The sequence below is a fragment of the Pristis pectinata genome, chromosome 9 (genome assembly GCF_009764475.1).
Source record: "Pristis pectinata isolate sPriPec2 chromosome 9, sPriPec2.1.pri, whole genome shotgun sequence".
Lineage (NCBI taxonomy): Eukaryota > Metazoa > Chordata > Chondrichthyes > Rhinopristiformes > Pristidae > Pristis > Pristis pectinata.
The window spans coordinates 100,204,921-100,228,840 of record NC_067413.1 but is presented as its reverse complement, the minus strand read 5'-3'; the positions used below and the strand labels follow the sequence as shown (position 1 = coordinate 100,228,840).

Sequence of the window (23,920 nt, the reverse complement as noted above, 5' to 3'; positions counted from 1 at the left end):
GAAGCAGTCCATGCCTTGAGCATCAAGACTTAAGCAATATCCAGGCTGATGTGTGACAAACAACATTTGCAAAGGAAAAGCGATGACAATGACCATGTCCAAGAGGATCTGACCACCTACTCCTGACTTTCAGTGGCATTTCCATCACGGAGCTCCCAACCATTAATATCCTGGCGTCACCATTGACCAAATACTCAACTGGACCAGACAGATAGATACCGGGCTAAGATAACAAGTTAGAGACTTGGTATCCAGTCTCGCCTCCTGACATCTTAAACCCTTTTCATGATCTGCCTTGCACATCAGGAGGGTGACGGAATGTGCTCCATTTGTCTGGTTGATTGTTGCTTCCTTGTGAAAAAGCAGTTTGCTTGGTTTGTACCCCATACAAATTAGGAGCACTGGGCCCTTCAAACTTGCTCTACTGTTTAATAAAATCATTATCTGTTCTTGCTGGAACCTTAACCCATATACCTATGTACCCACAGTACCTTTCGTCGTCTTGCTTACCAACCATCTATCTACCTTTGTCTTAAGAATATAAGATGTTGCTTCCACTGTCCTTTGAGAAAGGCTCTCAACCCTCTGAAAGGAAAAGGTTTTGCCTTTTATATAAATGATATAGATGGGCAACACCTTACTTTTCAACAGTGACCTCTAATTCTAGATTCAATCATAAGATTTCGAAACAAGGTGAGTGAACTTGTGGCACAAATCTGCACAAAGGGTATGATTTAGCGGCCATTACAGAAATGTTGCAGGGTGGAGATGAGTGGGAATTAAATATCCAAGGGTATCAGGTAATACGGAAGGATAGGCAGGAAGGTAAGTGAAGTAGGGTAGTGCCCTTGATTAGGAATGAGATCAGGGCGATAGTGAGAGTCGATACAAGATCTAAGGAAATGAATATTGAGTCCATCTGGGTAGAGATTAGGAATAGTAAAGGGGAAAAATCACTGTGTCTGTAGGCCACCGAATAATAACTACAGTGGCACAGGCAATAAACCAAGAAATATTTTATGCATGTAAGAATGGAACAGCAGTTGTCATGGGGACTTTAACTTGAACATACTTGAATATCAAGATAGTCGAGGCAGTCTTGAGGACTTCATAGAATGGATCCGTGATAGCTTTCTTGAACAGCATGTTAGTGAACCTACAAGGGAAAATGCTGTCTTCGATCTGGTTCTGTGCAATGAGACAGGTAAAATTAACGATCTTGTAGTTAGGGATCCTCTTGGAAAGAGTGATCCTAGTATGATTGAATTTCTCATACAAATGGAAGGTGTAATAGTTCGATCTAAAACCAGTGTATTATGCCTAAACAGGGGAGACAACAACGGGATGAAGGAGGAGCTGACTAGCGTAGACTGGGAACACAGGCTATACGGTGGGACAGTGGAGGAACAGTGGAAGACTTCCAAAGAGATTTTTCACGGTGCTCAACAGAAGTATATTCCAGTTAAAAGCAAGGATAGTAAGGGTGGGGAGAGCCAGCCTTGGATAACTAAGGAAATAAACGAAGGAATCAAGCTAAAAGCTCATGCATAGAAAGTTGCCAAGAGCAGTGGGAGGAGAAACAAAGGACTCCAGATGCTGGAATCCAGATGAAAAACACGATGATGCTGGAGGAACTCAGCAGGCCAGGCAGCATCCGTGGAGAAAAGCAGGTGGTCAATATTTTGGGTCAGGACCCTTCTTCAGGACTGAAGATAGGAAAAGGGGAAGCCCAATATATAGGAGGGAAAAGCAGAGCAGTGATAGGTGGACAGAAGAGGGGAGGTGGGGTGGGCACAGGGAGGTGATAGGTAGATGCAGGTAAGAGATCGTGATAGGCAGGTGTGGGGGAGGAGGGGAGAGCAGATCCACCGGGGGGTGGGTCAAAGGTAAGGAGAGAGAGGGGAAAAAAGGTTGAAAAAAAGAGGCTAGGAATGGGAAGGTGGTTGGGAGGGGGGCGGGTTACCTAAAGTGGCAGAATTCAATGTTCATGCCGTTAGGCTGCAAGGTTCCCAGACGGAAAATGAGGTGCTGTTCCTCCAGTTTACGCTTGGTAGGGCTGTGGGAAACTGGAAGATTGGGAAAACTTTAAAAAGCAACAAAGAATCACTAAGCAAGCAATAAGGAAAGGGAAGATAGATTATGAAAGTAGACTAGTGCAAAATATAAAAACAGATAGTAAAAGTTTCTGTTATTATATAGAGTGGAAAAGGGTAGTTAAAGTGAATGTAGGTCCCTTGGAAGATGAGAAGGGGGAATTAATATTGGGTAATGTGGAAATGGCCAATACCTTGAACGACTATTTTGTCGGTCTTCATGGTGGAGGACACGTCTAACATGCCAAAGAGATGTTATGGATGCGATGGGAGGTGAGGACCTCGATACAATTGCTGTCACTAAAGAGGTAGTGATGAGCAAACTAGTGGGTCTAAAGGTAGACAAGTCCCCTGGTTCTGATGGGATGCATCCCAGGGTACTGAAAGAAATGGCAGAAGTTATAATAGTGACGTTTGTGATAATTTACCAAAATTCTCTGGACTCTGGGCAGGTCCCAGCCTGATTGGAAGACAGAGAATGTCACGTCACTGTTTAAAAAAAGGATGTAGGCAAAAGGGAGGTAACTATAGACCAGTTAGCTTGACATCTGTAGTTGGGAAAATGCTTGAAGCTATCATTAAGGAAGAAGTAGTGAGACATCTGGATAGAAGTGGTTCCATCAGGCGGACACAGCATGGATTCAGGAAGGGCAGGTCCTGTTACACAAACTTACTGGAGTTCTTTGAGGATATAATGAGCTCAGTGGATAGAGGGGAACTGGTGGATGTTGTATACTTGGATTTCCAGAAGACATTCAATAAGGTGCCGCATAAAAGACTTGTCCATAAGGTAAGGATGCATGGAGTTGGGGGTAAGGTATTAGCATGGATAGAGGATTGGTTAACCAATAGAAGGCAGAGAGTTGGGATAAATAGGTGTTTCTCTGGTTGGCAATCAGTGGTGAGCGGGGAGCCGCAGGGGTCGGTGCTGGACCCGCAACTGTTCACGATATACATTAATGATTTGGAAGAGGGGACCGAGTGTAGTGTGTCTAACTTTGCTAATGACACTAAATTGAATGGAAAAGCAAATTGTGCAGAGGATGCGGAGAGTCTGCAGAGAGATATAGATAGGTTAAGTGAGTGGGCAAGGGTCTGGCAGATGGAGCACAATGTTGGTAAATGTGAGGTCATCCACTTTGGAAGGAAAAATAGAAGACAGATTATTTAAATGGTGAAAGATTGCAGCATGCTGCTGTGCAGAGGGACTTGGGAGTGCTTGTGCATGAATCGCAAAATGTTGGTTTGCAGCTGCAACAGGTTATCAAGAAGGCAAATGGAATGTTGGCCTTCATTGCTGAGGGATTGAATTTAAGAGCAGGGAGGTTATGCTGCAACTGTACAGGGTACTGGTGAGGCTGCACCTGGAGTACTGCGTGCAGTTCTGGTCTCCTTACTTGAGGAAAGATTTGGAGGTGATGCAAAGGAGGTTCACCAGGCTGATTTTGGAGATGAGAGGGTTAGCCTAAGAGGAGAGATTGAGTCGCCTGGGACTATACTCACTGGAATTCAGAAGAATGAGAGGGGATCTTATAGAAACGTATAAAATTATGAAAGGGATAGATAAGATAGAGGCAGGAAGGTTGTTTCCACTGGTAGCCAAGACTAGAACCAAGGGATGTAGCCTCAAGATTTGAGGGAATAGGTTTTGGACAGAGATGAGGAGAAACTGCTTTTCCCAGAGAGTAGTGAATCTGTGGAATTCTCTGCCCAGGGAAGTAGTAGAGGCTACCTCATTAAATATATATAAGACACAGTTAGATAGATATTTTGCATAGTAGGGGAATTAAGGGTTATGGGGAGAAGGCAGGTAGGTGGATCTGAGTCCACGACCAGATCAGCCATGATTTTATTGAATGGTGGAGCAGGCTCGACGGGCCAGGTGGCCTCCTCCTGCTCCTATTTCTTATGTTCTTATGTAAGAGAGAATATCCTCTCCACATCCACTGGTTGAGACCCCTCAGGATCTTGTATATTTCAATCAAGTGCCCTCACACTAAACTCCAGTAGATTCAAGTCTAGCCTGTCTGACCTCCCTTCCTGAGACCTCTCTGCCCTTCCAGGTGTCAATCTAGTAAACCTTCACTGAACTGCTAACAATTTCCATCCATCCTTACTACAAATCATACTTCAGATGTGGTCTCATCAAAGTCCTATATAACTGAAGCTTAACTTCCCAACTTGTGAATTCAGTTCCTCTAGCAATAAATGATATTCTGTTCACTTTCCTAATTATTAGCAGTACCTGCATACTAGCTTTCTGTGATTCATGCATGAGGACACCCAGATCCCTCTGCTTTTGGAGCTCTGCAATCTCTCACCTTTTTGATAACATACCTTTTATTATTTTTCCACTACCCTAAACGATGATTCTCTTCACCAGTGTCATGCAGTGGCTACAGTATGTACCAACTAACAAAGACACTGCAGTTATGTGGTTAGACTACTCCCACAGCCCCTCCCAAACTTGTGAAATCTATCAACAAGAAGAACAAATGCTTCACATGCATGAGATCATCACCACCTGCAAGTTTCTTTCCAAGTTGCACACTATCTTGATTTTGTTTAATGTAACATTATTTCTTCATCACTATGTCTAAATCCTGGAACTTCCTCCCCAACTGCACAATGGGATTACCTTCACCAAAAGGACTAGAAGGGTTCAGGAAGGCAGCTCATCAGCCACCTTCTTGAGACCAATTAGAAATGGACAAGAAAGGAAAGCCTTGCCAGCAGTGTCCAGCTCCCAGGAAAAATAGGGAATAAATTAAAGTGATTGTTTACCTCACCTTATCTCTGTCAATTGTTAGATATCATGATATTATAACTACAGTAGGCTGCCATTTTAATCGGAGTGGATAAGTATTTTTCCAAGTCCATGTTCTTTTGTATATACAAGTCTTGGAGTAAAGTTTCAAAGTTTATTGATAAGACCTGCTTTGAGGTATAATAAATGGTAAGGATAATACCAATCAACTGCAAAAGAACATAAGCTAGCAGAATGGGCAGACAAAGCAGGTGGAATTTAATGCAGAGGTGTGAAGTTGTGCATTTTAGGAGATGTAAAGAGGCATTGGAGACTGAATGGCACAGTTCTAAAAGAAATGCAGGAACAGAGGTACCCAGGGATTTGTGTACATAAATCTTCGAAGGTGGTAGTACACTGAGTAGCATAGCACATAGGATCTGAGGCTACATAAATGGAGTTCTTGTGTACAAAAGATGGGAAGTCATGTTGAACTTTATGAAGCTCTGATTAGCCACGACCAGAGATCGTGAAGGTTCTTGAGACAGATATAAAGTGAGGTTGGATAAACTGGGTTATTCTCCTTGGAATAAAGGAATTTGAGGGAAGATTTAATAGAGATGTGCAAATCATGACAGGTTTAGATAAAGTAAAGTGGTTTCAATTAGCTGATGGTCCAAGAAATAGGGGATGCAAATTTAAGGTTTTGGGTATGAGAGATTGGGGGGTTGGGAATGTGAGGAGGAAATCTTTTTACACAGTCACCTGGGACTAGCTGCACATGAGGGTGGTTGAAGCTATCAATAATTTTAAAAGAAACCTTGATGGACATGAGGGAAATAAACTTGCAGGATTTCAAGGATAGAGAAGGAAATGGGACTGACTGGATTAATCTACAGAGAACTGACATGGACTGAACTAGCCTCATGTGCCATTGTGATTTTAAGATTTCAAATGTTAAAACAATTTTACTTTATACTGACACTAATTAGTTTAGCTGTTTATCATGCAGATGGATGTCGTTGTAATGCTGGATGGATGGGAACCAACTGTACAGATGGTGAGTGTGTCTGTTTATATTCATTTCCATTACCTTCAACTTCCTTTCCTTTCTTCTGGATGGCCTGCATCTTACCTGATGCTAATTGTATTTGCTTTCAAGTCCTTTTTCAGTGGATAGCTTAATTTAGCAGTTGACTTGTATCAACTCATAGAAAAATGATTTTAGAGTTTAGCTTAATGCCATGTTCAAAATGTGCTAGCAACTTATCAGAATTGTACACCAAGGTGGTTGAATAAAACTGTCTTATTATAATGACTTCATCATTGAATATTCTTACATAAATACTCCGCTCTTCAAAAAAAAATCAGCAATTGTAGGTGGGGGAAGAGGGCCAAAATCTAAACTAAACCTTCAGTAAAACATTTTATCATGAAACAGAATGGGACATTTCAGTGAGTTAGTGGGATCCAAAGGGAAAATACAGTAGATGCTGCGATAGGGGAAATTGAAAACAGAAAATGTTGGAAAAACTCAGCAGGTCAGGCAGGATCTATGGAAAGAAAAACAAAGCTAACATTTCACTGCCCTGAAACAGCTAGTATTGAAATGTTAGCTTTACGTTTCTCTCCACAGATGCTTTCACATATGTAACATGGTTTCATATTTAAGTTTGCTTTCAAGGTTTTGTTCTCATGGCTTGACATTGCATTTTTTTTAACCATTGGAAATCATTTGCTCCTTTCATATGATTTCAAACATGTATATAATTGAAAATATCAACACGGTACACTTGAGTGTACAAGAGCAGTAAGTATTTGTCAGTGGAAAAGGTTGCTATTTCACAGTCAGTAAGATAGAATCTATAAATTCGCTGATGACACAACTGTCATTGGCAGAATCTCAGATAAGGCATATAGGAGTGAGATAGATCAGCTGGTTGTGTGGTGTAATTCGAATGGCCTAATTCTTGTCCTATGTCTTATGGTCTTGCACTTAACGTCAGCAAGACCAAGGAATTGATTGTGGAGTTCAGGAAGGGGAGGTCGGGAGAACAGTTTTCATTGAGGGGTCAGTAGTGGAAAGGGTGAGCAGCTTCAAGTTCCTGGGTGTCAACATCTCGGAAGATCTAACCTGGGCCCAACACATTGATGCAATCACGAAGAAGGCACGCCAGCGGCTCTACTTCATTGGGAGTTTATGGAGGTTTGGTATGTCACCAAATTTCTACAGATGCACGGTGGAGAACATTCTGACTGGTTGCATCACCGCCTGGTATGTAGGCTCCAATGCAAGAGGCTGCAGAGGGTTGTAGACTCAGCCAGCTCCATCATGGGTACAGCCCTCCCTGCCGTCAAGGACATCTTCAAAAGGTGGTGCCTCAAGAAGGCGGCATCCATCATTAAAGACCGTCACTATCCGGGACATGCCCCCTTCTCATTACTACCATCGGGGAGGAGGTACATGAGCCTGAAGACCCGCACTCAACATTTTAGGAACAGCTTCTTGCCCTCCCATCAGATTTCTGAACGGTCCATGAACACTACCTCGTTATTTCTTTTTTTGCACTATTTATTTTTGTAACTTACAGTAATTTTTATGTCTTGCACTGTACTGCTGCTGCAAAACAACACATTTCACAACATATGTCCGTGATGATAAACCTAATTCTGATCCTGAGTATTTTTATTCATTGGAGTATGGTTTGGGAGTTCTTCCTCTTTAAAGGTAAAATTGGAATATTCATAGTGATTTTGGAGTCCGCACTATAGAATATACCTAAGTTACTAATACTAACAAACTTGTTTCATTATCGGACTGCCAGGAAACGTCCTGATTGCTGAAGTACCTGGGACTGTAGACTATATTGGCAGGACTCGACAGTTGTTGAATGTTTGCATTAGATGAAAATTGAGGAATAAGGTGAAGTATTAAATGAGCAAATGAGACTACATTTAAAATGTCATGTCAGTATCAAAATATTGCTTTTATTTACTCCTGGCTGTGCTAGTCAGATTTTTTTTTTATTATGTTTTGGTTGTATTGTAACTGAAGGTTTTCTATTCTTCCATCATAAAAGACAATTCAGGGCAGCACAGCAGCACAAGTAGTAGAGCTACTGCCTCACCGCTCCAGTGACTAAGGTTCAGCCCTGACCTTGGGTGCAGTCTGCATGGAACTTGCACATTCTCTCTGTGGCCACATTGGTTTCCTCTGGGTGCTCTGGTTTCCTCCCACATCCCAACATAAGTTGGGAGGCTAACTGGCCACTGTAATGCCACTGTAGTGTCAAGATCGGTGATAGAACCTAGGGAGGGGCAGGGAGGAAGGGGTGGGAAGTTAAAAGTTGACAGGAATGTGGGGAGAACAAGGTAGGTTAGGGTTATTGTCAATGGGTACTTGATGGGCTGGAGGGTCTGTTGCTGTACTGTATCTGTTTATTTGTGTTGCTCAGTGAAACATCACAAGGATGTCATTAGTTTCTCTCCTTTCTCACCAACAGTGTGCCACCTTGGCTTCTATGGTGATGGCTGTAGCCAAAAATGTCACTGCATGAATGGTGGGACTTGTGACCCTGTTCACGGTGCCTGCACCTGTCAGCCAGGCTACCATGGAGAGTTCTGTGAACAAGGTGAGTTACGCCGTCAGAAATAAACCTCCTTCATATGCCAGAGATATTATTTTTCACCTTTGCCTTTAATGATCAATATTTTAACACATTGCTCATTCCTTGTAATCCACAACCATTAACTCTGTTTGTAACGTATGAGCTCTGTGTCAGACTGCCTCAAACATAAACCCTTGTTGATGGACAAAAAAGGTCAGCACAGACATGGTGGGCTGAAAGGCCTGTTTCTGTGCTGTACAACTCGATCACTCTATGCTTTGTTCCTTCATATCACATCACACATGTAAACATCATTCAAGCCTTTTAAATTGTTTGTAAATGTTCTCCCAGTTGACCCTGCTGGAGTGTCCATGGAATCTGAAAATAATTAGAGAACAAGGTTCAAGGAACGTAGAAAACAATTTCAGCTGCACTTACTATCAAAAGAAGATAAATATTGAAAACTGTATTTCCAGGCATATCATCTGTAAATTTCTCATATCAGTTGGAAAGGAAATCTACTGTTACATGCCAATGATTTGATAATGTTTTCATCTTCAGTTAATTTGTTGCCTCCTTCCAACAAGCAAGTCATGCCTAAGTTAATCAGCCTCATTACTATAGATTTGGCACAAGGCTATGGTTCTTCCAATCCAGCTCTACTTAGCTCATGTGGGTGATACACAAACAAATAAAACGATCTGAACTCGGAAGAAAAGTTCTTCTTTTATCTGGTTAAACTTCAGCTGTTCTTGTCATTGGTACTACCAAAATTCAGACGTGAAGCAGAAAAAGGTGGGTTGATTGCATAAGAGAGAATGAGTTGCACTTCATACTGGTTAGAAAAAATGGTAATTGTGTGCACTTTTCAGCAACTTCACTTTTAAATGTGGAGCTGAGTTAGTATGTCCATCAGACACAAGGGACCAAAACTAGAATTAACAATTAGCAAAAATTCACACAATAGCAAAGCAAGATCCTGGTAATCCTGGAAATGTGAAAGAAAAACAGAAAAGCTAAAGTAATCAGTCAATCAAGCAGCATCCTTGGAGCAAGAAACAAAGTTAATTTTCAGTTCCAATGAAAGGCCATTGACCTGAGGCATTAGTTCTGTTCCCATCTCCACAGATCTGTATGAACCTTTAGTGTTCTTTTTCCTGTATAGTGGCATTATTTGATTTCATTGACTAATACTGTTTTTTTTTGCATTGCTTTATAAAGAGCATTTAGAAGAATTTTATTTATAGATATGCTCATAATTATTAATGCACATTTCAGGAAATTTGCTATCTTGAAATTTGACAATACAGGGGTCTCTTAACCACAGATATAACATATTTTGACTTTCTTTAAATCTTTGATTGTTTTCCTTATTATATTAGAAGACTTCACTAACAGATAATTATCTTTATTGATATAGAGAAGCAGGAAAATGACAATAGGTAAATATTTTGACCTATGCTAAACTATTCTGTTTCATTTCAAACAGAATGCCCCCGAGGGTGGTATGGATTGAAATGCCAGCACTCTTGTCACTGCCCAAATACATGCCCGTGCCATCCAGTGACTGGTAGTTGTAACATCACCCATGGTTCTGGATTTAATGACGACTTGTACAGAGGTATTCAAAGCAATGTTACTACAGTCATCATTGCTACAATATATTGTCAAAACATTTGTTTCCTTCACTAATCGTGGGGTTGTTTGGATTTAGAGTTTGCAAAGCTATTTTTTGGAGTGTGTGCATTTTGATTTAATTAATGTTTGCAAAGCCACATTTTTATTGGCTATTTTGCACTATCTTGTGACAGTTGCCTGAAATTACATATGGTATCAGTGATCCCTCAATGGGTTTAAGGTAGATAAGATATTTAAGCTATTTATTTATTAGTCACATGTACATCGAAACACACAGTGAAATGCGTCTTTTTGCATTACTGAGAGTGTCCTGGGGGCAGCCCACAAGTGTCGCCACGCTTCCGGCACCAACATAGCATGCCCACAATTTCCTAACCCGTACGTCTTTGGAATGTGGGAGGAAACCGGAGCACCCAGAGGAAACCCACGCAGACATGGGGAGAACGTACAAACTCCTTACAGATGGCAGTGGAATTGAACCCGGGTCGCTGGCACTGTAACAGCGTTACGCTAACCACTACACTACCGTACCGCCCATCTATATTGCTGTGGTTTAGATAGATAATTCTATGATACTGGCTCAGTACTAAGGAAGGTATGGTGAATAACTTCACGTATATGGATCTCCGGTAGTGTTCATCTTGCTACATCTTCAGGACAATTTTATATATAGAGTCACCCATGTTGCTTGTGACTGGAGTCACATGGTCCATATGGGTAGGGACAGGAGGTTGGGCTATCACAACAATTCGTCTTCTTTCATGGTCATTTTCTTCTGCAAGCCAACATGTAAATTGCCAACTTTTCAAAATGGAATGAAAGTTATGACCCAAGGCTTACTAGTCTCCTGACTTACGGGGCTAACTTTTATGGCTCTGCCCCTATCCTGAGAAGAACTTCAAAAAAAAATTGTAGTTGTTTTTATTGATCAAATTAAAGCCTTTGATCCAGTAGGATATAGGCTTATTGGAAATGCTTTGTGTCATCTAGGAATATGTAAAGATAGAACACAAGCTTTTGTGTAATTAAAGGAGGAACAAGCTTGAAGAGCTAAATAGCTTGCATGTTATTTATGGCCATTATTGTGCTCTTGGGTTTCTTCATGTCTGACAAACGTCTTCTCTCAACCAACACCTCATTTTAAAAAAAAGCTGGTCACTTACTGCTGATACTAAAATGTTGCTGTGTAAACATTGGCTTTTGCTCTCACTTGTACAGTATTTCGTTAGTATCCATGCTTCAAAAGAGCTCCATTCACAGCCAAGTACTTTGAAGTAATCTAAGATATGCAACCTACTAAATAAAACTGGGTTCTTTGTAAATAACAACCAAATAGATATTTTTTGGGAAGCTCAGAGAATTCTATAATTTGTTTACATCAAATGCCAGTGATCATTTAGAAAACCATCCACATGCTCGGATGTTACAACTTTAGTTAGGTAAATCAACAGCAGTCCTCGTCACAACTTCCCATTCTTAGTTTCTATTTTGATGTATTGAAGCTCACATTTTCTATTAACTAAAGAGAAGGAGCAGGAAATCATTGGCTTTTGATATAATTTCCTGATTAGTACACTTGAAGCATTAAAAAAAATGCACAATTTATCTGTTTTACAAAATTTGTCATAAAAAAAATCATTGCTTAAATGGGCATGTTAATTGAATTGCCTCTGAATTATTTTTGTTTTCCATTCTAACTAAAATTTCCATTTCTATTGGATGCAGTTATTGATGTTTAAGAGCAGCTCATTACTGAAAATATGACTATTTATACCATTATGCCGTAGCCTGCCTGAAATAAAACCTTTTCTGGATTCAATGCTCCATTTGATAATAATTCACACAAGATGCTAGAGGAACTCAGCAGGTCAGGCAGCATCTGTGGAGGGAAATGAAGAGACAACGTTTTGGGCTGAGACCCTTCATCAGGCCTGCTGAGTTCCTCCAGCATTTTGTGTGTGGCTCCAGGTTCCAGCATCTGCAGAATTTCTTGTGTCTCCATTTGACAACAATTGCCTGTTTGTAAATTTGTAAAGTACACGTTTGGAATGAGTAGAATTGATTAAAAGCTCTTAACAGCTGTGAGGGTACAAGGGAGGAAGGTAATTGCTTCTGTGTGGTACACTTCACCTTCTTAAAATATCCCAGAGCACATTACAGCAGTGATTATACTTTATCCATGGTAATGTGTGGAAACATGGAAGTATTTTGTGTTAATAATTTGGACCTGTTGAAAAATTAGCTTAAACATTAATGATATCTTTTTCCTTTGTATTACAGTGCATCAATGTCTAGCTTCACAGACATCTAATATCTGGAAAAACCAACATGGCTTTGGAGAAGATTCACATTTATTCAAAGAGTTTGTACAATTTATTTTTCTGTCTTGTGTGCAATTGTTTATTAACCTTTACCCTAACAGTATCATCTATAACTAAATGCATCTCACTATGTGGGCAAATTGATTACTTCTTTTAACTCTCAATATTTTGGTCTTTTAAAGTGGAGGAGGTATGTAGTCATGAAATGGGATCAATTCTTCTCCTAATCACACCACTAGAAGTTATCCATTGAGAATGATGAAAGGTAATTCTAACCAGGTTAGCATGTTTGTGGTCAAACAAAACCTTTGTTCTGAAATGGAGGGAGAAACATCACCTCGTTGGAGCTTGAAAGTTACTAAGAAGTGCTCATACTAGACAGTACACTTTCTTATTGTACTTGAGGCCTCCACAGAATGTATGCTGCCTAGACGTCCCACTTACCCAAGTCCAAAGCTTAAATATCATTTGCTTGATCAAGTCTTTTAATATGATGGCTGTTGCTTGTCCATTTAAGGGTTTAGATTAATGGATTATCTGAGAAGAAGTAGGAATTTTGCAGTTCAAAGATGAGGCTTCCATCCAAGTTCCATTAGGAATACTGTGGGCCTTTCAGCAAGTTTTAGATTATTAAGATTAGCCCTCATTGAATTGACTTTATTTCAAATTGACTTCATGGAACGATGAAATTCTTCTGTAGCAACACACACAAAATGCTGGAGGAATTCAGCAAGTCAGGCAGCATCTATTGGAGGGAAATAAACAGGTGACATTTCGGGTCAAAAGGAATAAGAAGGGAAGGGGAGGGTTACATGCAGACAGGTGATAGGTGAGTCCAGGTGAGAGGGAGAAGGTGGAGGTGGGGGTGGTGGGAAAGAAGTAGGAAGCTGAGTGGTGATGGGTAGACGAGGCAAAGGGCTGAAGAAGAAGGAATCTGGTAGGAGAGAGCAGTGGACCATGGAATGAAAGGAAGGAGGTGGGGAATAAATGGGCAGGTCATGAGGGTGGGGGAAATAGATAAACCAAATTCTATTCAACTTAAGAAAAATCTACAAGGTGAGTCGGTGATTTATAACACCATTTTCCAACAATATTCCTCTTTCCCACCCTCACGCTTAATATGGCTTTGGGTCATTCATGTTGACTAAATGATACAGCATGGATCCCACACTGAGCTGATTCACTAATCTGCCCTAATGAGAACTGACAAAATTTAGCAAATCAAAAGTGAGTTTTATAATTCTGAATCTTTTGCATGTGAATGCAACCCAATAATCCAGATTCATCTGCCAAATAATAATCCTGAACTCATAAAGCAGTACGTCATACACTACCTTCCAGAGCTCTGTGGAGGCTTCAAATACGCTGATTTTGCTTAATGGCATTCTCATTTGCATTCACCAGCCCAGCTATTTACTGAATGACTGACTCATTTTTTTCTGTCATCGGTTTGCATGTTACTTCAGCTGCAAAAACAAGGAAATTTTTAGTCAAAATCACACGTCCCTTTTGTCGTCAGATAGCACGGAAACAGCCCTTCAACCCATTGAATCTGTGCTGACCACCGAGCACCCACTTTATTCCCAAAAACCACCACTCACCTACACATATTATTGCATTACAGAAACAGTTAAGGCAAGCCCAGTCCCTCACTTTAATTAGCCAAATATTTTTCTTTCAGCTTATTGTCTTCACCAAATAAATATAGATGCCTTCAGTCACTCTAACTTTGTAGCCATAGTCTTGCATGAGGCTGCAAACAGCTCATCAGTTATAAGAACATTCTGGATCTTACAAAAAAAATCTTCCTCTTGAAATAGTTTGAAAAGAGGCAGTTGTTTCATTTTAATGAGGAGGTTGTCTTATGAGGTAAGAGTGGATCTATATTCTTCTGAGTTTAGAAAAATGAGGCATGATCTCATTGAAGTTTCCAAAGTGTTTTTTACGAGGTAGATCATGTAAGGATGTTGCCCCCGGAGGTAGCATCTGGCAAGGTCTCAGGATAAGAGATTGGTCAAAAAGATTGAGATAGGAAGAATTTCTTATGAGTCTATGTAATTCTCTATCCATGAGGAATCATGGACTGATTCAACAGAGGGAATCATGGCTGAGCTACATAGATCAAGCATGATAGTGGAGATGAGGCCAAGGATTAGAACAGCCCTCTTTGGAATGAATACTGTAGCAGGTTAGAGGGTCTTTGTGGTCTTATAATATTTTTATGTTCTTTGCTGTTTGAAGACACATTAAAACCAAAGATTGGTTTGAAACTTTCTGCAAATGTGTAACATGTTTTAACATTGTGTGTTCTGCATTATAGTAGAGAAATGCTACCAGGTTTGTGAACAATGAGAAAAATATAATAATGGAAACTATGTTCTCTCTTTCTATCTTGTATAGGAAAACTTGGCTAATCATATCACTCACTCTCCTCATCTTACTGTTACTGAGTACAGCAGGAAATCTTTTCCAGTTTTGCCAAAGAAGTGTTTGCCCTGGATTCTACAGCGAGTATTCCTATCAAAGACTCAACGAATCTAATGGATTGACTTGTGTTGATGTTCCAGAAATTATCCCATTGAAACAGAATGATGTATCATTTGAAGAGGACATCAGGAATTCGGAAACTATAAATTTTTAGCAACTTTTGCACTACCATGCCAACGTGGTCTTTTTGCTGCCTTGTTCTACTTTTGCCAAAGCAGCTGAAGTTTTCATTGAAACTTGGGAGAACTTGAATTGGTTTCTTGTGAATTGCACCTTCTGTTAATGGTCACTTGGACATCACCCTCAGGAATCGTAGCACTGTGAAAACAAAATATTCTACCTTGTAAGTGTGTAACTAAGTTTAAGTAGCTGCCAAATATACTTAATTCACATGCAGCATTTCGATTGTTGAGCAAAATTGAAAGACAGTAATGACATGATGTTGTCGTACTGAAATATTTTTGTATGCCTTCTCATTTATGTCTTAATTTTCTTCCTTCCCTTCCCCCCACCACCCCTATCCCACCCCCTAGCCCTCCAAAGTGACCATTACAAATACCAAGGTTGTGGGCATTTGGAAGATTAAGGGGTGAAATTTGCACGGCGTTAAGGGGAGCTGTTCAGCTTGGTACAGAAAAGCCATACATTGGTTGGGAAGCCTGGCCTAAAATTTAGAGCCAATCTGGTCTGGAATGATGTTACAAATATTTGATACATGTGAAGAATGGTAGAAATTTAAACTTTCTTCCACAACCAAAACTTGACATTTAGTCAGTTGTTAATTTTAAATTTGAGATTGTCAAATATTCTTTGTTAACCAAAGTTATGAAGGCAGTTGGGTCAATGGTGCACATACACAAGTTAATAGTGGAAGAACGTTACACTGAAATTTGATGCAAACTATGCATTTTTTAATATTTTAGCAGTTTTTATTTATGGTTTAGATATCTCTAAGCTTTATGACACTTCATGCAATCTGTTGGCATGATCCAAAGAAAAGTGAATGATACATCATGAGTAAATGGGGACTAACTGCTGGATTAGACATAGTTATGTCCTGCTCTTGTCCTGTCACCATGGTTTCTTAATTTAAAAAGGAAATATTTGTATGCACCTTGGATTGCACAATAATTTTATCTATAACTGGAAATTATGCATGTGTTCTTATTCCCATGATTAACTGGCACAAAAATGCAAGAGTTTAAGGAATACTGCCACAAGAGAAGGGTTTCATGTCTTTTCCAGTTTCCTTTTAAAATGTGTATCAGTAACTTATTTTTAAAATGTCTGATTTTGAAATGTATTTGTGAATGGGTGCTGCCTAGCTTTTTCCAACAGTTTGAGGAAACTGAAATTTATGAACCAGTGTCTAATCAAGGACTCCCAGACTGCATGTTACTAAATGGAAAGATGCAGTAATCTGCCTTGTGCCCGTTGATGTATTCAATGTGCTTGGTATATGTTGTGCAAGATTCAGTTTTTGCACAAAGTATCCTTGGGCCAGCCAGTGGGGAAAGTGCAATAAATTAGATATTCTGCCATAATCTGTTTTGCAGGTGAATGCAATTTTAAGCGTATTACTTAACTAAGAAAGTTATTTTATCCTCTGATTATATACTCCACTGATTGTATGTGTCGGCACAACATTGTACGCCGAAGGGCCTGTACTGTGCTGCCATGTTCTGTGTTCCTATAAGATACAGAATTGTGGTGGAGGCTGATACGATAGGGTCTTTCAAGAGACTGTTAGATCGGTACATGGAGCTGAGTAAAATAGAGGGCTATGGGTAAGCCTAGTAATTTCCAGGGTAGGAACATGTTCGGCACAGCTTTGTGGGCCGAAGGGCCTGAATTGTGCTGTAATTGTTCTATGTTCTAAGGATGATACCAAGATCACATCTGAAAATAATAAAATGTGTAGGAAAGGGTACGACTACAAAATGGATAAGTTGCAGGACCATTTCTCCAAGGACCCAAGTTTTGATCGTCTCAAGACAGCTGGGGAAATTTAATTCCAAGTGGTTAAATCTGGAATTAAAGCTGGTCTCAATAACTATGAAACTACTGAATTGTCATAGAAACCCATCTGGTTCACTAACGTCCTTCAGGGAAAGAAACCTACCATCCCGGACTGGTCTGGCCATCCTTTGACTCCAGGCTCACTGAAATGGTTGACTCTGATTTCTCAGTTTGCTGCAACCAGGAGTAGACATAAAGTGTCGGCATTTCCAGTGATGTCCACATCTTGCTGGTGAATAAATTTTTTAAATAATAAGGTAACATCACTGCCAGTTTGCAAGGAGTCATTCAATCAGCTATTTTGAGGTTTGGTGTGATGACAAAGTCAGATGAACAGTTCAATGCGAGTTCAGATCTTGCCATTCCGAGGCTGTGAGGATTTTGAGCACTAAGCATTTATACACCAGTTTACCTTTGTCCAGATTTCAATGAAACCTTGGAAATTTTGCTCTAAAGAAGAATAAATCAAAATGGTTGAACCATTTTGGCTTCAGAGGTTTCATTCTCCAATGTGAATGTACATATTTTATGCTAGAACTTGGCATAAAAAATGTCTGGAAATTCATCCCCGATCCTGCTGTGGATGCAGTATGTAGCAGGATCAATGTTCTCTACTCTACCTTGGTAATTTTTTCACTTGAATAAATTTCAGAAGCAGCCTCTTAGATAGCCACAAGAGTGATAGAGAAACGTGAGGGCTATGTGGGAGGGAAAGGTTAGATAGATCTTAGAGCAGGATAAAATGTCGGCACAACATTGTGGGCCAAAGGGCCTGTACTGTGCTGTGTAGTGTTCTATGTTCTACATAGCACACGAACACTGCTACCAACGAGGTATGAATTTCTTGGCAATAGTGCCAAAGTTACAATGCAAATTGCATGGAAAAATTTGCTTTTACATCTGAATATTACAAAGGGAGAAATTGTTCTACTAATAACTATTCCGTATTGTACATTAGTGTTCCTGGCTGGGGTTTATCAAATTATCAGTCACGTTTTTAAATTGTTTACATTTACATCTTTTAGACTGGAACATTTTAGATGAAATGCTAATAAATAACATGTAAAAAACTGGCAATGTCTTTTGTAGAAATAATTGAGATGGTTTACAATTTAGCTGCGATTCTGTGTTAAAATATACACAACTAACGTCTTGGAAAATGGATATGTAGGTTTTTAATCTTTTAACTGAATGAATATAAATTCCACCTTCTGCTTTAAGATCCTCCATAAAATGCAATACTCGGACTACAGTGATAACCACTCTTCCATTTTCGTGATTTAGCTCTGCATCCATTTCTTCAGCTGGTCTCTATGAAGCACCTTGGAATATGTTCTGGTGTCATTATGTACAGTAATTGAAAATGTTGATGTGTGTGTTCAACTTAAAAAGACAAACTACCAATAAACATTGCATCCCATTTAGGTCACCGAGTAACATAAATTGATGTCAGGGGGGTGTGATTAACATACATTATTTTAATAAAAAGATGAATTTCAACCATTAATTAGGGTATATCCATGAAGTATTTGATCACTGTCTTCTATTTCTATGTTCAGTCAGTACCACTAAAAATCTAATCTGTATTTTTAAAACTTTTGGATCAAATTAGCCAGATGTGCTTTCAGTAATCTGCATGGTATTTTCATTGTGAATTCCTCTTTTTGGGAAAGCCTTGAGCGAGAATGGGTAAAAATTGGAAACAGAAAAAGATTTTTTTTTAAAGTATAATTTTGGCAAATCACCCCATTACCACTGTAGTACCACACCTATGATCATCTAAAGCAGAATAGGAGAGAGGTGTCTACATATTAAGAGATGTGCAAGTTAAATGCAGATCTAAATAAATTGAAGTTACTGAATCTTAAAAGCTTTAAATTGTTTTAAGTAGTGGTCTTTTGAAATGTTTTATACAATAAAATTAGGTTCTACTGTGCTGTTTGTTTAGGAAAAAAATATGTTCACTCCTGTCCTCGAAAGATCTTTGAAAGAGAAGCAGGAAAAAATCCATAAAAATATTATAAATAAAAATCTTTTTCTCCTCAAATTTCATCTCTCTCTCCCGTTCCCCTTCCCCTAACACTTGAACTACATTAACTTGGGCATTTTCATATATCCCTAGACCAGGGATTGTCAGCCCAGATAACAAAAAACCTTTTTAAAAATCTGATGAAATACCTGTCTTAAGAACTAATTGCATGTAACCCCTTCTAGTCATTAAATAACAGGACAGGCACAAACCTATTTACAAATGCACATGGATGAGGATATATATGTGTTAGGATTGTCAACACTATTGAACAAAAGAAGAAAAAAGTCCCTGATCTGACTGTTAAACTCTGAAGACCACAATTGGGTATTCAGAAAATAATATATACAAAAGTTAACTGTTCACACATTTGCAGAAAGTTTCAAACCAATCTTTGGTTTCAATGTGTCTTTAAACAGCAAAGAACATAAAAATATTAGAAGACCACAAAGGCCCTTTTTAAAGTGTGAATTTTAACACTTTAATTTTTGACTTCTGAGTCAGGAAGCTGGGGGCATTTCCTCCTTGACCACCCTCAAAAGCCTGCACATTTTTGGAATGTGGGAAGAAACCAGAGCTTACTTGCCAACGTGATTAATATTTTATCTTTGTTGATGAAATGAAGTGATCCTTCCTTGATGCTCCTTGGTTCTACTACCTAGATAAAGAAAGTTGTGTAGAAACTTAACTAGCATTAACCTCCATGACACACAGACCACACATTGACACATCAGCATACACCACATGGAGCTCCACCCATTCCCTGGCTGAAATGTATTCCTAATAGCAAGACTTGATCTTTTTTTTAATGTTCTTTGAACATTAACAATTGGCTGAATCTCTAAAACCTGAAACAAATAATATTTAATAAACATCTTATTTCAATAATTTTTTCCTTTGTTTTTTTTTGCTTCACCCTCTTGACCAAAACAGCCTCATGAACACAAACCTCCTTGTTAGGCTGTGTCAAGAAACAGTACAGAAATCAGGACCAATGCCAATAAATGGTGTTACGTACCATGGTGTTGCGAGAGGTCCCGGGTTCAAATCCAGGACGAGCCCCCAATTTTGTTACGTACCAGCAACAATAGAAACACACCGAGTCATGTACAAGTGTTAAAAACTATTTTATTAATAACTACTTGTGATAATAAGAAAAGTAAAAATGTCAGATATCAACCATAATTCCCAAAACTAAACTCGAAGTGTGTGGCAAATTACCAAACCCCAAGTCTAGGAATAGTTCTCAAAGTTCAGTTCAGCAAGTCATCAAGTGAAACATGAGGAAAGGCTTTTGCAAAACCACTGTTGACTGAAGAAAAAATGTAGAGAGAAATTACGAAATCCACATGTTCCACGATGGAACCCATACGACACCTCAATCTCCAATGATCTCCATTGCTTTGTTCTGAAGTGGCTGCCACCCCGAAGGCATTTGATACGTGGCTGTCCACAGAAATACCTGTTTCCCACTACAGGTTAACGACGGGGTGGACTCCACTTGTTGCTTGAGTGGGTGAGCGAGCGAGTGAGCTGGCGAGCTCGCTGTCCAGGTGCCTTAAAGGGACATTCACCAAATAGTAACCCCAACCTGACTCGTAACCATGGCCAGCCTACCCTTGAGCTAGGCAAGCACTGAATCCCTCTTCATCTACTGCAACCATCTCCTCTCAGAACATTTTAATTCCTAAAAAATAGAAAACTTTAATCAAAAATTCTGGAAAACACTTTAATCAAAAATTGTGGAAAACACTTACAAATAAAGATTAATATAGATTTAAAGGTAGCATTACCATTAACCTTTTGGTAAGAACTTTGAAAAGCCTGTAAGCTTAGTGAAGCTATTTGTTGGCATCACTTGGTCCTTACTGCTCTTGTCAAATTTGTCATGTGTTCTGGAAAATGAAATGGTTAAAAAACAGATGAGAATAGGAGAACAATCAGGAAAAAGCACCATAACCAAGATTTAATGTAACAAAAAAGGTTATTTAAGAGCCAATGATATGTGTGCTGCACTCGGAGAGGTGAGGTTCAGCATTGGACATGGGCTGTAAATTGGCCAAAGAATAAATTATATCAAGAAACAAAGGACTGCAGATGCTGGAATCTAGATGAAAAACACTATGATGAATTGAATATTTTTTCAAATGTAAAGCAGTGAAAGGAATTTGATTCTTATCTCTTGTATAGTTGATCTTAGAAAATTAGTCGGTAATAAAAAGCCAGAACCTATGTTTTACCAGGTAGCAGGACACAGCAATCACGGGCTCTTTTGACTGGTTTGGAGAAATTAGTAAAGGAAATTAGAAATGGAGTCAGTGAAGTAAGACTGGACAAAGTGCTGAACTACACTGACTTGGGCCTCACAATCTCACCCCAAATTCACTCTGAAACGGTGTAGAGAGGAGGAGAGAGCGTGGGTTCTGCAGTACTCTACAGTCTACCTGTACACATCCACACTCAGTAAAACCCTGAAATGTGAGTGGTAGCACCTCAACAATTTCCTTCTCCAGTTTTCTAGCATCTACCCACATGGATTTTGTTTATTCCCAGTTTAACGAGTCTACCTAAAAAATTCCACTTATCCGTCATAATATTGCTGATCTCACTCTTTCTAATTCGGGATTCATCTCTCCTCCAAAATCCTTTTGTTAGTAAAGACCGATTCAAATTATTTACTAAATATGTCCGCTTTCTATAATTGCCAAATCATTCTTCCCACATTCTCATTTTTAATCATTATTTTTCTATTTACATAACTTTAAAATATCTTTATTATAGAACCATAGAACAATACAGCACGATACAGGCCCTTCGGCCCACCATGTTGTGCCGACCTTTAAACTACGCCTAAGACTATCTAACCCCTTCCTCCCACATATCCCTCTATCTTAAATTCCTCCATATGCTTATCTAACAATCTCTTGAACTTGTCCAATGTATCAGCCTCCACCACCACCCCAGGCAGCGCATTCCATGCACCAACCACTCTCTGGGTGAAAAACCTCCCTCTGACATCTCCCCTGAACCTCCCACCCATTACCTTAAAGCCATGCCGTCTTGTATTGGTCATTGGTGCCCTGGGAAAGAGGCGCTGGCTGTCCACTCTATCTATTCCTCTTAATATCTTGTACACCTCTATCATGTCTCCTCTCATCCTCCTTCTCTCCAATGAGTAAAGCCCTAGCTCCTTTAGTCTCTCCTCATAATCCATACTCTCTAATCCAGGCAGCATCCTGGTAAATCTCCTCTGCACCCTTTCCAATGCCTCCACATCCTTCCTATAATGAGGCGACCAGAACTGGACACAGTACTCTAAGTGTGGTCTAACCAGACTTTCATAGAGCTGCATCATTACCTCACGGCTCTTAATCCTACGATTTATGAAAGCTAACATCCCATAAACTTTCTTAACTACCCTATCCACCTGTGAGGCAACTTTCAGTGATCTGTGGATATGAACCCCCAGATCCCTCTGCTCCTGCACACTGCCCAGAATCCTGCCATTTACCTTGTACTCTGCCTTGGAGTTTGTCCTTCCAAAGTGTACCACCTCACACTTCTCCGGATTGAACTCCATCTGCCACTTGTCAGCCCAGCTCTGCATCCTATCAATATCCCTCTGTAAGCTTCGACAGTCCTCCACACTATCCACAACACCACCGACCTTTGTGTCATCTGCAAACTTGCTAACCCAGCCTTCCACCCCCTCATCTAAGTCATTAATAAATATCACAAAAAGTAGAGGTCCCAGAACCGATCCCAGCGGGACACCACTAGTCACAGCCCTCCAATCCGAATGCACTCTCTCCACCACAACCCTCTGCTTTCTACAGGCAAGCCAATTCTGAATCCACACAGCCAAGCCTCCCTGGATCCCTTGACCCCTGACCTTCTGAAGAAGCCTACCATGCGGAACCTTGTCAAACACCTTACGAAAATCCATGTAGACCACATCCACTGCACTACCCTCATCAATCTTCCTGGTCACTTCCTCAAAGAACCCTATCAGGCTTGTGAGGCAAGATCTTCCCTTCACAAAGCCATGCTGGCTGTCCCTAATCAGTCCATGATTCTCTAAATGCTCATAGATCCTGTCTCTTAGAATCCTCTCTAACAGCTTACCCACCACAGACGTAAGGCTCACCAGCCTGTAAATCCCTGGACTATCCCTACTACCTTTCTTGAATAAGGGGACCACATTTGCCACCCTCCAATCCTCTGGCACCATCCCCGTGGACAACGAGGACTCAAAGATCCTAACCAATGGTTCAGCAATCTCCTCCCTCGCCTCACGAAGCAGCCTGGGGAATATTCCGTCAGGCCCCGGGGACTTATCTGTCCTAATATTTTCTAACAACTCCATCACATCCTCTCTCTTGATATCTACATACTCTAGAACATTACCCTCACCAACACTGTCCTCAGCATCATCAAGACCCCTCTCCTTGGTGAATACTGAAGAGAAGTATTCATTGAGAACCTCACCCACTTCCACAGCTTCCAGGCACATCTTCCCACCTTTGTCTTTAATTGGACCTACCTTTACTCTCGACATCCTTCTGCTCTTCACGTACGAGAAAAAAGCCTTGGGATTCTCCTTAACCCTACTCGCCAAAGCCTTTTCATGTCCCTTTCTCGCTCTCCTCAGCCCTTTCTTAAGTTGCTTCCTTGCTACTCTATATTCCTCATGAGCCCTGTCCGATCCTTGCTGCTTACACCTTATGTATGCTGCCCTCTTCTTCCTAACTAGTTGTTCAACCTCTCTCGTCACCCACGGTTCCTTCACCCTGCCATTCCTTCTCTGCCTCACCGGGACAAATTTATCCCTAACATCCTGCAAGATATCCCTGAACATCGACCACATCTCCATAGTACATTTCCCTTCAAAAATGTCATCCCAATTTACACTCTCAAGTTCTAGCCTTATAGCCTCATAATTCGCCTTTCCCCAATTAAATATCATCCCATCCACTTTG

General features: G+C 40.1%; 1 protein-coding gene across 2 annotated transcripts in view; it reads left to right on the top strand.

Annotated features, from left to right (window-relative positions):
* nagpa (N-acetylglucosamine-1-phosphodiester alpha-N-acetylglucosaminidase) overlaps window positions 1-18,354 on the top strand; it is a 52,866-nt gene extending 34,512 nt beyond the window's left edge. For both annotated transcript variants that reach the window (XM_052022916.1, XM_052022917.1), the window contains 5 exons: window positions 5,852-5,899; window positions 8,343-8,471; window positions 9,937-10,068; window positions 12,366-12,447; window positions 14,807-18,354. In XM_052022916.1, the coding sequence (XP_051878876.1) occupies window positions 5,852-5,899; window positions 8,343-8,471; window positions 9,937-10,068; window positions 12,366-12,447; window positions 14,807-15,047 (632 nt within the window). In that variant the 3' untranslated portion in view covers window positions 15,048-18,354. The remainder of the gene's footprint in view (window positions 1-5,851; window positions 5,900-8,342; window positions 8,472-9,936; window positions 10,069-12,365; window positions 12,448-14,806) is intronic.
* The last annotated feature ends 5,566 nt before the right edge of the window (window positions 18,355-23,920 follow it).